This window comes from Guillardia theta (genome assembly GCF_000315625.1).
Source record: "Guillardia theta CCMP2712 unplaced genomic scaffold GUITHscaffold_84, whole genome shotgun sequence".
NCBI lineage: Eukaryota > Cryptophyceae > Pyrenomonadales > Geminigeraceae > Guillardia > Guillardia theta.
In genome coordinates, this window is record NW_005434590.1 from 364,786 (window position 1) to 376,281 (window position 11,496).

At 54.9% G+C, this 11,496-nt stretch overlaps 3 protein-coding genes across 3 annotated transcripts; 1 reads left to right on the top strand and 2 right to left on the bottom strand.

Moving 5' to 3' along the window:
* Window positions 1-182: 182 nt before the first annotated feature.
* On the bottom strand, window positions 183-2,767 carry GUITHDRAFT_115448 (hypothetical protein; the record flags this gene model as incomplete). Its single annotated transcript, XM_005825408.1, has 14 exons — window positions 183-260; window positions 308-379; window positions 433-485; window positions 642-681; window positions 935-967; window positions 1,309-1,370; window positions 1,695-1,747; window positions 1,851-1,905; window positions 2,013-2,087; window positions 2,138-2,220; window positions 2,266-2,342; window positions 2,448-2,544; window positions 2,592-2,695; window positions 2,744-2,767. The coding sequence occupies 14 exons, from the start codon at window positions 2,765-2,767 to the stop codon at window positions 183-185; spliced, it is 906 nt and encodes a 301-aa protein (XP_005825465.1).
* A 2,785-nt stretch (window positions 2,768-5,552) lies between these two features.
* On the top strand, window positions 5,553-6,950 carry GUITHDRAFT_165219 (hypothetical protein; the record flags this gene model as incomplete). Its single annotated transcript, XM_005825409.1, has 2 exons — window positions 5,553-5,659; window positions 5,708-6,950. The coding sequence occupies 2 exons, from the start codon at window positions 5,553-5,555 to the stop codon at window positions 6,948-6,950; spliced, it is 1,350 nt and encodes a 449-aa protein (XP_005825466.1).
* A 758-nt stretch (window positions 6,951-7,708) lies between these two features.
* GUITHDRAFT_144251 (hypothetical protein) lies at window positions 7,709-9,963 on the bottom strand (the record flags this gene model as incomplete). The annotated part of the gene is made up of 5 exons (XM_005825410.1): window positions 7,709-7,795; window positions 8,085-8,399; window positions 8,453-8,512; window positions 8,558-8,628; window positions 8,679-9,963. The coding sequence occupies 5 exons, from the start codon at window positions 9,961-9,963 to the stop codon at window positions 7,709-7,711; spliced, it is 1,818 nt and encodes a 605-aa protein (XP_005825467.1).
* Between the last annotated feature and the right edge of the window lie 1,533 nt (window positions 9,964-11,496).

Below are 11,496 nucleotides of genomic sequence, written 5' to 3' on the forward strand. Positions count from 1 at the left end.
GAGGAGAGAGACGAGAGAGAGGGAGGAGGAGGAGGAAAGGGGAGGGGGAGGATGAAAAAGTGGTAGAGACCTTGTACTCATTGATGTGAAGGTTGTCGGCTAGAACAGGTGACTTGAACATTGAAGTCAGAGAAAATCTTTGCATCATTATCATGCTCATGTTCATGTTTGTTCAGAATCCATCATCTCATCACTATCGTCGTCATCATGATCATCACCATTAACAACATCAAAATCATCATCTCCATCACAATCATCTCCTTTATCATCATAGTTCACAACATCAAAATCATCAGTTTCATCGTACATTGGAGGGGACTTGCGCAAGGCTCTCTTTTCTCGCATCCTTAGTCTCGAAGTATCGATGAGATGCAGGATGCTGTATCAACATCAGTTTTCTCCCTCTCCTCCTCCTCCTCCTCATCTTCTCACATGTTTGGCTTCTCTCGCCGAGGAAACCAACTTGTTGAAGTAGTTGGAGATGTCTGCAAACATCATCAGTTCAGATAATTCTGCTGCTGCTGCTGCTGCTGCTCCTCGTCCTCGTCCTCGTCCTCGTCCTCGTCCTCTTCCTCGTCCCGATAGACATGCTTCTCTCCCCTCCTCCTGCTCGCCTCGCTCCCTTCTGCCCTTCGGCTCACCGTCCTGAGCCTCGCGAGAAGAAATTCCCATCGTCCGTTGCTGGAGGAAGAGGTCAGATCAGGAGCAGCAGCAAATGCCAAAAAAAGCGAAGGATACTAGAGGAGTGAGGAGGGAGGGAGTGAGGGAGGAGCAGGAGTAGGAGGAGGAGGAGGAAAGGGAGAGGGAAGGGAGGAGGGAGGGAGGGAGGGAGGGAGGGGCAGGAGGAGGAGGAGGAGGAGTAGGAGCAGGCAAGGGAGAGGGAAGGGAGTAGAGAGATGGAAAGTTATGAACACGATTTCAGTCAGAATTTCACCTCATTGGGATGATGATTGCTAAGCTTGATTCCCTTTGCAGACGAAATCAGATCTCCTTCCCTTCCTTCCCTCTCCCAACCTCCCTCCTCTCCTCCTCCTCCTCTTCTCCCCCCTCCTCTTCTTTTCTCCCTCCTCTTCCTTCCACTCCTCCTCCTCGACTCTATGATTAGTCTCACCTCCTCTCTGCCTTCAGGGATTCCAAACATATCTTGATGATGACGACGATTATTTCTCTTCTCCTCCCGCTTGTATCACAATCAATTCAGAGATTCGGTCTCCTCTTCCTCCTCATCCCTCCCTCCTACTTCCCATCCCTCCCTTCTACTTCCCGTTTCCTGCCCCATCCTCTCTTCTCTTCTATCCTTCTCTCCACCTTGTTTGCCTCCACTGTCTTTGCTTGCGCCAGGCTCCTTGCAAAGTCGTAGGCCTTTTCTCCTGTAGCTAAGAATCAGAGGAAGGAAAGGAAAGAGGAGGAAGGCAGAGGAGGAGAAGGGAAGGAATGGACAGAAGAAAGGATTGAACAGGAGGGAAAAAGGCAAGGAGGAGATAAACAGGAGGAGATAAACAGGAGGAGATAAAGAGGAGGAGATAAAGAGGAGATAAAGAGGAGGAGATAAAGTGGAGGAGATAAAGATGAGGAGGAGACGGGAATAGAAGTGAGAGGAAGGGAAATATGGTGACGGTGATGGCAAACGAAACAGGAAAAAGCAAAAAGGAGGCAGAAGGGGTGCAGATGAAGGGAAAGAAAGGGATCCTCACCTCCGCTCTCCCTTGATTCCGGAGCAAGAGAATATTTGTGCGACAATCGTTTCCTGCTCGATGTTAGCATCCCCTCTCCTCCTGCTCCTCCTCCTCCTCTTCTCCCTCCTCCTCCCCTCCACTTCTTCAATCTCCTCCCCCCCCTCCACCTCTCACCTGCTGTCGTACACAGCACTCAACTGCGACATACGAGGGTTTCCATCCTCATTCTCTGCTTGGCTGGGTCACATACATCCGCTCCCTCTCCCACTCCCCCTTCCTCCCTCCTCTCATGATCAACCCATCCCTCTCCCACTCCCCTGCTCCTCCTCGCCTCACCAGCTTTCATCACCACCGGCTGTGCCTTGGAAGCATGAAAGCTTCTTCGGAGTTTGTTGATGTTCGGAGCTTGTCCTGGCCACATCTACATCAGCACAGACCTCGCTCGCTCCCTTCAGCATCACCGAGCTCGGAGAGCGCAAAGCTGAAAAATTCATGCCCGGCATCAACGCTGGGAGGATGAGGGTGGCGGGAGGAGCGTCGGGATCTGTTCGACTGGTCAGGGAGGAGGAGCAGTCGACTCGTCCTCTACCTCCTGGTATGCTCTGAGAGCTGTGGGGTGGATCGAGATGCTCGCTCGCTCGACACGTCAGAGAACGTGGGCGTCTGCTGTGAGCTCAGCAGATTGTATCATCTCCTTCTCTTGTCGTAACCCTCAAGTCTCTAGCGTCCCCCCCTCCCCCTCCTCCCCCTCCTCCCCCTCCTCCTCCTCACCTTCACTCGATGAGATGTAATAACATCATTGGAGGGGCGAGAAGCAAAGGCGTCATCCCGAGAGGCGAACACTTCAGCCGCCCACTTCCTTGCAGACCTGTCGCTCCCATCGTTACCTCCTCTCGCCATGGCACCATCACTCACCTTGCAGGGGAGTCGTCCGAGCTCAGCGATGTCTGCCAGCCCCCTCCATTCCTGGCACAGAGCAGAACTAGTACGGCGGCAACCGCGAAGATGGCAAGGCTCCCCTGCATGTTGCGTGAGAGACGACGAGTTAACGACTTATCAACTCTCACAATCACTTGGATTGAAGCTCTCATGGTTGCCTGATGATACGCGAGTCAGAAGAATAATTGAGTTTGAAAACCTTCCTCTCTTCCTTCATTATTCTACTTTCTGCAACTTCATCGCTGTCTCGTTTCACGTACAGCAAAATCTCCATGTTTACCGTTCATCATAAAACTCAGCAGGCACATCAGCATTGTCACTGTTCTCCTCATCATTGCCATCGCCATCATCGTCAATATGAATATCCATGATTTAAAGCTTTTGTTCATTCAACTTTTCTCGACACCTCTCAAGTATCATGGTATCATAATCGACTTTTTGGTTTTTCCTGCTCCTGCTCCTGCTCCTGCTCCTGCTCCTGCTCCTGCTCCTGCTCCTGCTCCCGCTCCTGCTCCTGCTCCTGCTCCTGCTCCCGCTGAGAACGCTTCTCCTGATCCTACTCCTTCCCGGTCTCCGTCTCCTCCTCCCCCATCTCCTTCATGTCTCCCCCCCCTCTCTCCTCTCGACTCTCGCCATGAAATCCCAAGAGTCGCCAGAGCTTGTTGAGCCCACATCCCCTTTCATACCATCTTCCAAGTTTTCAATATCTCAGTGCTCTGGCCACGGGCTCGGCGGATCCCGGGGGGCTGCCTCGGGCCCGGCCGGCGCCTTGAGAAATGAGGCGGGCCCGATACATCGTGCCTGAAAACTTTTTTACTCGACAGAGGGACATCAGGTCGCATTGAGTAAAAGAGGCTGCTGCCCTGGCTGCCCTACCGCGGAGCTCCGGTCAGCCCTCTCTCCCGGCTCCCACGATTGTCCTCCTTGCCCCAGCGACTAGGGTGGTCAAGGTAAGTTATTTTATAGGTACAGAACTAATATGAATGCGGTATCCTTTGGAGAAGGGGAATCGGGGGCCGAACGGAAGGCCGGGGTGAGGGTGTGGTTTTTGGACGCTGAAAAGCAGGAGGCCGACCCTTTTAAAAAAGAAAAAAAAAGTTGCTTTACTGACACAGTTCTGTACCGATTTATCTCATATTTTAGTTACTTCTACATTCAAGGTACAAAATTTCTTTAAGAAAATGAATCTTATATTGATACTTTTAGAATTAAAAAGCATTCCTGCCCCCTAAGGGATGTCAGGGGGTGCGGCCCCGATAATACACGAAATGTCGCTTTTTCACGCATGATTGGGCGTCATCATCCGCCCGGACCCTCCGACGTCCTGACAAGACTTGAGCTGCAGCCAGTATCAGAGGATCACAACCCCCTACTTTCCGGGTAAAATAGGGGGTTCTTGAAGAATCGTAACATGCTGATGCCTAAAAACTCGATTTGGCCGAGGACCCCGTCATGCCAAAATGCGCACCCCTGGTATGACTGACAAAGGAGGGGTCCTTTGTCGGGCAACTTGATGGTCGTAGGAATGGATACGGCATAAGCAAACTGCCTTGCTGACGTGAAAACAGGTGGTAAAGCACCGAAGAGACGCTAGTAAGTCTTGGAGTCACGGAGGGGAAGAGGGGCCTGTCAGCAGCTGCGTCTCAACATCGCAACGATCCGGCGGATTCTCGGGATCAGGTTTGGAACGTTGCGATATTTCCTCCAAGAGCTGGTCGACTTTCATTTACTACAGAGCCTGGCTGACATCGCTTTGGGCAAGATGACGGTACTTGTTAGGATCCAGTAAATCGCTTCAAATCTTCAGATATTTTGTCTGTAATTTATCCAACATTTCTTATAAACATTCAAAATCTATGATAGTCTTTCAACCTGTCCGTAATCGCCTTTGTGTGGCTGGTCTCTCACGGAGCTCCGACCAGGGTGTCAGCATCCGGCCGTCTGGGCTGCCCGCGCGTTTTTGGCCCCCAGGGGGTAGGGTTGCTCAATTTGAGATTTTTGTGCATCGATCATTTCGATTAAACAAAATATTCTGACAATAAATCAATTGATATGGTCAAAAGTTTAAAAATTGTCCACATATTGATTAAAAATCCTGACTGGGAGTACCCTGTCGGAAATGTTATGTGGGTTTCGAGTACCCGTGCTGTGTACACATGTTGCCGTGACCCGATCACCGATATCTCATGGTACCTCCTAGCGCCTGCAAACAGATACCCCACCCCTCTTCCCTAGAACACCCCCCATTTTCCATCAAAGTACCCCCGTATTCCATAGTCATACCAAAGTACCACCCACCCCCATGGACACAAGGACTCTATCAATCATGATTACCCCACCCCCAAGAGCCCAATTTACTTGTGACTACCCACCCTAATGCAACGCCTGCTAAGGCCTTTGTGTTCAGGACCCCGTAGTGATGAAAACGTAAATGACTCACCCCCTCCTTAAGTACCATCTGTCAGATCCTTTATTTTGTCTATCGATAGGTCTACCATTTTCTAATTCATCTCATATACATTTTCGTGTAGTCCGATGGAATAGCAGAAATTCAGTACCCCCGTTCATGCGTACCCCAACAAATGAGAATTTCTACTTCACTGATCCATCCCCACCCCCAGTGTACCCTCTTCGATACACTCCCGTGACTAGGGACCACCCCACGTACCACCTTTACCCCTTTTCAAGGACCCCACCCCTTTCAAAGATTCTGCGTCCTGCTCCGTGGAGCAATTAGAGTAGTTTCCCCTTCCCCGCTCTCCGTCCGCCACTACAACCCATCCTCTACCTGCCTCCTACACCACCAGCCTCTACCTGCCTCCTCTCTATTCCTCTCCCACGTCCTCCCCTCCCTCCTTCCTGCCAACCTCAACGATTGCACGTCTTCCTTCTCTTCTCTCGTTCAAGCTCGCAGCACCTCAAGGGTAGTCAGCATCAATGGGTCGAACATCGGCGTCAGCTGAAAACAAGGAGCTTGCTAGGCAGTTTGCGCACACTGTCTGCTCTCCTACCGACAACATCAATGACATGGTTGCGCGCAGTGGGTGAGTTTTGATCTTGTCATGGAGGCATTGTCGCTTACATTACTCCAGGCCATTCTCCTTGTACGCAGCACTCTCAGAGTGTTTTCCCTCCTGCGTGAAGACAGACGGAGGAACGAGCAGATACGGGCTGCAAGAAGCCGAGTTCAACAAGGCCGTGCAGGCCGGGGGGTTCCGAAGGGAGCGAGATCGACGCGTGAACGCACTCACGAAGCGGGTGGATCCACTCGGGGCAGGCATGTATCTGTTCAGCATGCGGGTGTGGAAGGACCCGTCGAACCCTCGAGACAGGGAGGAGCTGATGCAAGGGTGGAGGCACCTCGTCGAGCGCTTCCCTCAGGTCGCTAAAGTTTGCTCCGTCGACCGTTTCCTCGAGGTGGTTTCCAAGTTCCACGATGCCTGGCAGCCCAATGCTGGGCGTGCTCGCAAGAAGCAGAAGATGCAGGCGAACGAGATGGCGGAGAAGCCTCTTTCTTCTTCCTCCTTGACCTCTCCTACGCTCGGCAGCATGGACGCGTCGTCTCGTCGCATGTCCGACCTGGAAAGGCATCCCCTCGTGATCGCCACAATGGTCGATGCTTCCATTGTGGGCGGTGGCAAGAATATGAATGAGCATGCTAAGGCCAACCTGTTCCAGAGCGCTGCTGTGTCGCAGTTCCTTCCCTCCAAGAGCCAGTGCATGGACGACCTCAACTCCAGCAAGCAGCACATGCAGCCCCACTTCCTCGGAGGTCTTGGAGGAGAGGCAGCGATCAAGCAGGACCCGAGCAGGATCTTCCAGCAACTCAACTTCAACTCCCTCCCCATGGGCAGGGCGGACATCGCCAGTAGCCACTCCTCCTGCGCCAGTCTCCATGGCTCGCTCTCCTGGGACGCCAACACAACTGCTCCTGCCAACCCTCGAGACAACTTCAATGTGCCGCTGATGGGGAACAACGTGAACAACCTCTTCGACAACTTGTCACTGGCCAGGAACAACATGCTTCAGGAGCAGATGCGGCAGAACCAGCTCCTGCAGGAACACATTCGCCTCCTCCTTAACCAGCAGCTGCGACAGGCCGGCACACAGCAGCAGCAGCATGTTGGTCAAACTGGGGCCAACTCCTCCCCGGCGTTTGCTGATCTGTGCATATCCTACAACCAGTACAACAACCCCAAGAGTTCCGCGCCGGCAATGGGGATGCACCAACCGCAACAGGGAATTTTGTCCTCTTCCTCCTCCTTCGACCGTTCGGCCGGATTCATTTCGAGTGTAAATAACAACCCGTTGGTCGTGCAGAGCCAGCGATTCTAGTTGAGCAGCAACAACTTCTTGTTACATAGCAGTAAGACATAAGATAATCAAAGACTTGTAAGTAAGATTTAATGAAACCATGACTTTCACAAAGCCTGTCGAGTTCAGTTGTCAGAAGCTTTCACTTGAAATCTCTTTCCTCCTTTCCTCTAACTGTCTTGACATTCCCTCCCCTTTCTTCTACCTCTCTCAAGATGCTCAACCCACCTCGTCCTATTTCCTGATTTCAGCTCATGGCCTTACCCACTTCGTCTCTCCCCCTCCCCATGCTCATCCCTCCTCCCTCTCCCGCTCATCCCTACAGCACACAAGGACGTACCCGGTACAGCGAGTGCCTCTGGACAGTGCCGGGAATCCTCACGTGGACAAGATTTCCTGCTTCCAGTCACCAACGTTGCCTCCTCCTCCTTCTCCGCTCCTCTTCTTCTCCAGCCTGCTCCTCTTCTGATCTCTCTCCAGCCCCCAACACACAAACACTCCCTTCCCTTCCCTCCCCTCCCTCTTTCCCTTCCCACCCTCCCCTCTTGCTACTGCTACTGCTGCTGCTACTTCTACTGCTGCTGCTGCTGCTACTTCTACTGCTGCTGCAACTGCTGCTGCTACTGCTACTGCTGCTGCTGCTCCCCGCTGCTCGCTCCTCCTCCTATGTTACCTGTCGGGTTGGAAGGGCGGAACAGTCCGACTTCGATCGAGGATCCTCTCCCCCACCTTACAGCTAGTCAGGAGCGTCGTCTCTACTCCCTCCCATTCCCTCCCACTCACGAAGAGGTCAGGATGGAAGTCACTCGATCGAACGGCAGTCCTCGCACGCTGCTCCCCCCGATCTCCGCCACGATGTCTCCCACCTAACGCCGCCCCGTCAGCTCGAGGAGCCTCCGCGATGCGTGCTGCACGTCGAGTGCAGTAGAGAAGGGAGAATGCAGGGCAGAGCAGAGCACTTGCTGGAGGGGAGAGAAGAGGGAAGGATGAGAGGTAAGAAGGGCAGGACAGGGCAGGAAGGAGCAGTAAGAAGCAAGCGGGGGAAGGGAGGGGAAGAGGTGACGGGGAGGGGGAAAGGAGGGAGGGGGGGGCAGAGCAGAACAAAGCAGAAGGTCTGAGAGAAGGGAGGGAGGAGTCAGGTGGGGATCAACTCACTTGGATGAGTCCTGTGTTCGCCGCGGGCCCATCCGGGAGGAGCGACTGGACCTGAAGGTTTTCAGTGCCAGCAGCCTGGACGTCTCCTCGGGTACCCAGGGCTCGTCCTGCGGGGAGGGGACGACCATCATACCGTAGGCTGTACTTGCTCCCGACGCCACTGGCCAACGAGGTCACGACAGCAAGAGCGCGAGGAGAGGGCAGGAACTGACCGACAGACAGGCAGCTGGCGATGATGTCTCGAAGGCTCTCGATCAAGTGGTCTTCGTACTTGGGCCGCCAGCTGGCGTTCTTCCATGCGTAGACAGGGTTGATCTTGAGAGATACCGAGGTCAGTCTGGCTGGCACATAGACTCATATCTACGTACGATCATCTCGTCGTGGTGGAGCTTGTGGATTTCATACGCGTCTTCCGTCAGCCCGTTCATCTGCAACTACCATGACCCGCCTGTTGTCACTCGCAGCGCCTCGACCTGACTCTTGAGAGCAGACGCGTCGCTGGGTAGAAAGTGAAGTGCTCCCACGGACATCAAGTTGCTCCCAACTGCCACGTCCTGTCAGCCCACCAGCATCACCGTCGCCATGGCCGCGCACCATCGCTCTTGTCACTCTTTGACCTGACGTCAGTAGCCCCGAAGAGATGATTCCTCCGCAGCTGCACGTGCTGCTTCATCCCCAACCCCGGCTTCACTAGCGTCAGGACCACTGGCGATCCCTTGGGCCCGCAGATCCTGGCGTTGACGAACGCGGTCACGTCCACCTGCTCCCCCTGCGGCAGCGGCTCCTCGTCGATGGCCAGGATCACGTCCCCCACGCTGATGAAGCCCAGCTTGTCCGCGGGCCCTCCGGCCGCTAGCTCGGTGATGACAACCTGCCTGCTGGGGGAGACTGAGAAGGAGATGCCCACGTCGTAGATCTCTTTGCGCTTCTTCTCGTTCCGCTCCTTCTGGCCGGAGGATCGAACCAGAGTCGCATGCGTCAGCCTGTCCTCCCCCTGCTTCAGCACCGAAAGGATCACCACAGAGTTCTCCTCCCCGTACAGCTTGTCCTCAGCCGCTATGACTGACAGGCCGTCGATGCTGGTGTGATCGATGAGACAGAGCTGGTCCCCCACATCAAGGATGCCTGTCTCTGCCGCAGGACTTCCTTCCTGGATCGACCTGATGAAAATCCTGCCGTTCTCCTGAAGGAAGCTGATCCCTACCCCACAGATCATTGGCGACTCCTCGTCGTTGATCGTCATCGCCAGCCTCGCAAGCTCGTTGTACGCCTTCTGCTGCGCCTTGCGAGCGGCGGCGGAGAGCCCTGGGCCTCGTTCTTGCTGGCTCGAGGAGACGCTTCGAGGAGAGAGAGCCGAGTTGTTGGCGGCGGGCAGGCCTTCTATGCCGGGCTCGTACCACTGGTCGTCGGGGATGTCAAGGTTGAGGCTGGCGAGCTCGTCGGATACGGAGTTTGCCTTCCCTCCCAACTGGTAGGCCTGCACAGCCTCTTCTCGCGGTGTCTGCGGCCACTCGCCGTTCCTCGAGCCCGGGAGGTTCGTCAAGGAGTTTGCGACCATTCCCCGCTCCGGAGCTGCGAAGGGAGGAACACTGGAGGAAGAGGGATGGCGAGGAGGAAGACGGGGATTGTGACTTGGGGCGGTCAGAAGCTCTTTGTTTGTGCTGTTGACCATCATGTACGACCTGTGCTCGGGTCTCCCAGTGAAGTTTCCAGGAGGAACTGGCATGTTGTTCCTCCTCTCATTCCCAACGTAGGGGCTGCCTGCGGGCATCGGCATCGACATTGGTCGCGCCGATCCGTTGGTTGGAGGGAGGCTGGCGATGGTAGCATGGTGGACGGGGGAGTCTGCCATAGGAGGAGGATACATCTGCATCCTCATTCCGAAGCTGGCAAGAGCAGCAGCGTCAGCTCGAGTCGAGGGAGCAAGGCAAGGCATACCCCGGATGCTGCATGCTCCCAGACGAACTAGTTGGTCAGTCAAACAAGCGCCATCCACCTGCAGAGCTTGAAGGAGCCGATGAGATCAAAGTGACGAACTAGACTCAACGATTACCAATTATCTCCCATCTACTACAATCTACGAGTCCTGCCTAGCATTGTAGATGCCGTTTGAGAAATGATCACAAGAAACTAGGAGTACTCTTCTTCCCTTACTTCCTCACTCCTTCCTTCACCCGTGGAGCTTCTGAATGTAGTACGGACTTTCTCTCCTGTCTCTGAATGTCGTGTCTTGATCTGGTCTTCACCATTCTTCCCCTTATTCATATGCTCAGTCAGTTTGCTTTCCTTCATCTTGTCCCTCCTTCCTTCCACTATCTCATCTACCTTGTTCTATTTCTCATCACTAGTCATCATCCCCAAAGGGTCTTCTCCACTCGCTTCATTTTAGAGCCTCGGTCACTCAGCCTTTCCTCCTTGTATGAGTCCAATCTCCGATCTCTCTGCTTACTCCTCCTCCTCCTCCTCCTCCTCCTCCTCTTCTCCCTCCTCCTCTCGGGGCAACAGCCACATTCATTCGTTTCCTCTCAGTCAAACCACATGGCGGACCTCGAAGTCGTAGATCCCAGCCTACTAGGCTAAATTTGGTTAAAAGAGCGGTGTGGGTCTCTTCTTGCTTTTGCTAAAGCGAACTTCTTTTGTCAGTTTTCAAGTATTATGGGACAATTTTGAATAAATTCCAAATTTTAGGGAACAAAATCAATTGATATCCCGAAACTATGAAATGGAAGTACCTGCTGGTATGCTTTCTCAGTTCTGTTGAAGTTTTGAATTGTAACCGCTGGTAGTAACGGTCTTGAGAACCCGGAGCGGTGGCCGGCGGGCGGCACCCGGCCGTGGCCCGACAACCGGGCCGGTTGCCGCCAACCGTTGGGCCGTTCACGGTTGGGCGTGACAGTGAACCGGTCGGAGAACCGTTCACTGGCGGCTGAGTCTCGGCGGTACGGTACGGTCACCCACTGACCGCCGCACCACAAGCCATCCGATGATGGCATCGCGGCCGCCCGCCGGGCACACGGCGAGGAGCCTCCGGCCCGGCCGGGCCGATCGGGCCGGACTCCCGGCGGGCGGCCGGCGGCCCGGGCTGCCGGGCAGGGCCCCAGCGCCGGGCCGGCATGGGCCCGCCGGTGACCCGGTGACCCGCCGCCGGCCCTCAGAAGCCCGGGCCCGCCGGGGCTGCCGCCGGCCACACGGCAAGCCCGGATGTTTACGCTGGCGGGCGGCCCGGCCCGTTCAACGGCGGTCACCAGTCGGACTGAGTCCGGGCCGGGGCCCGGCAGTGTCCCCGAGCCACAGGGCCAGCCAACCGTTGACTCAGTCACTCCGGTGAACCGTGACCGGGCCCGGCGCCGTCCGGCACCGGGCGGCCGCGCCGGGGTCGTTTTCGTCAAGTTCTTCGATCGTTGTGTTTGTG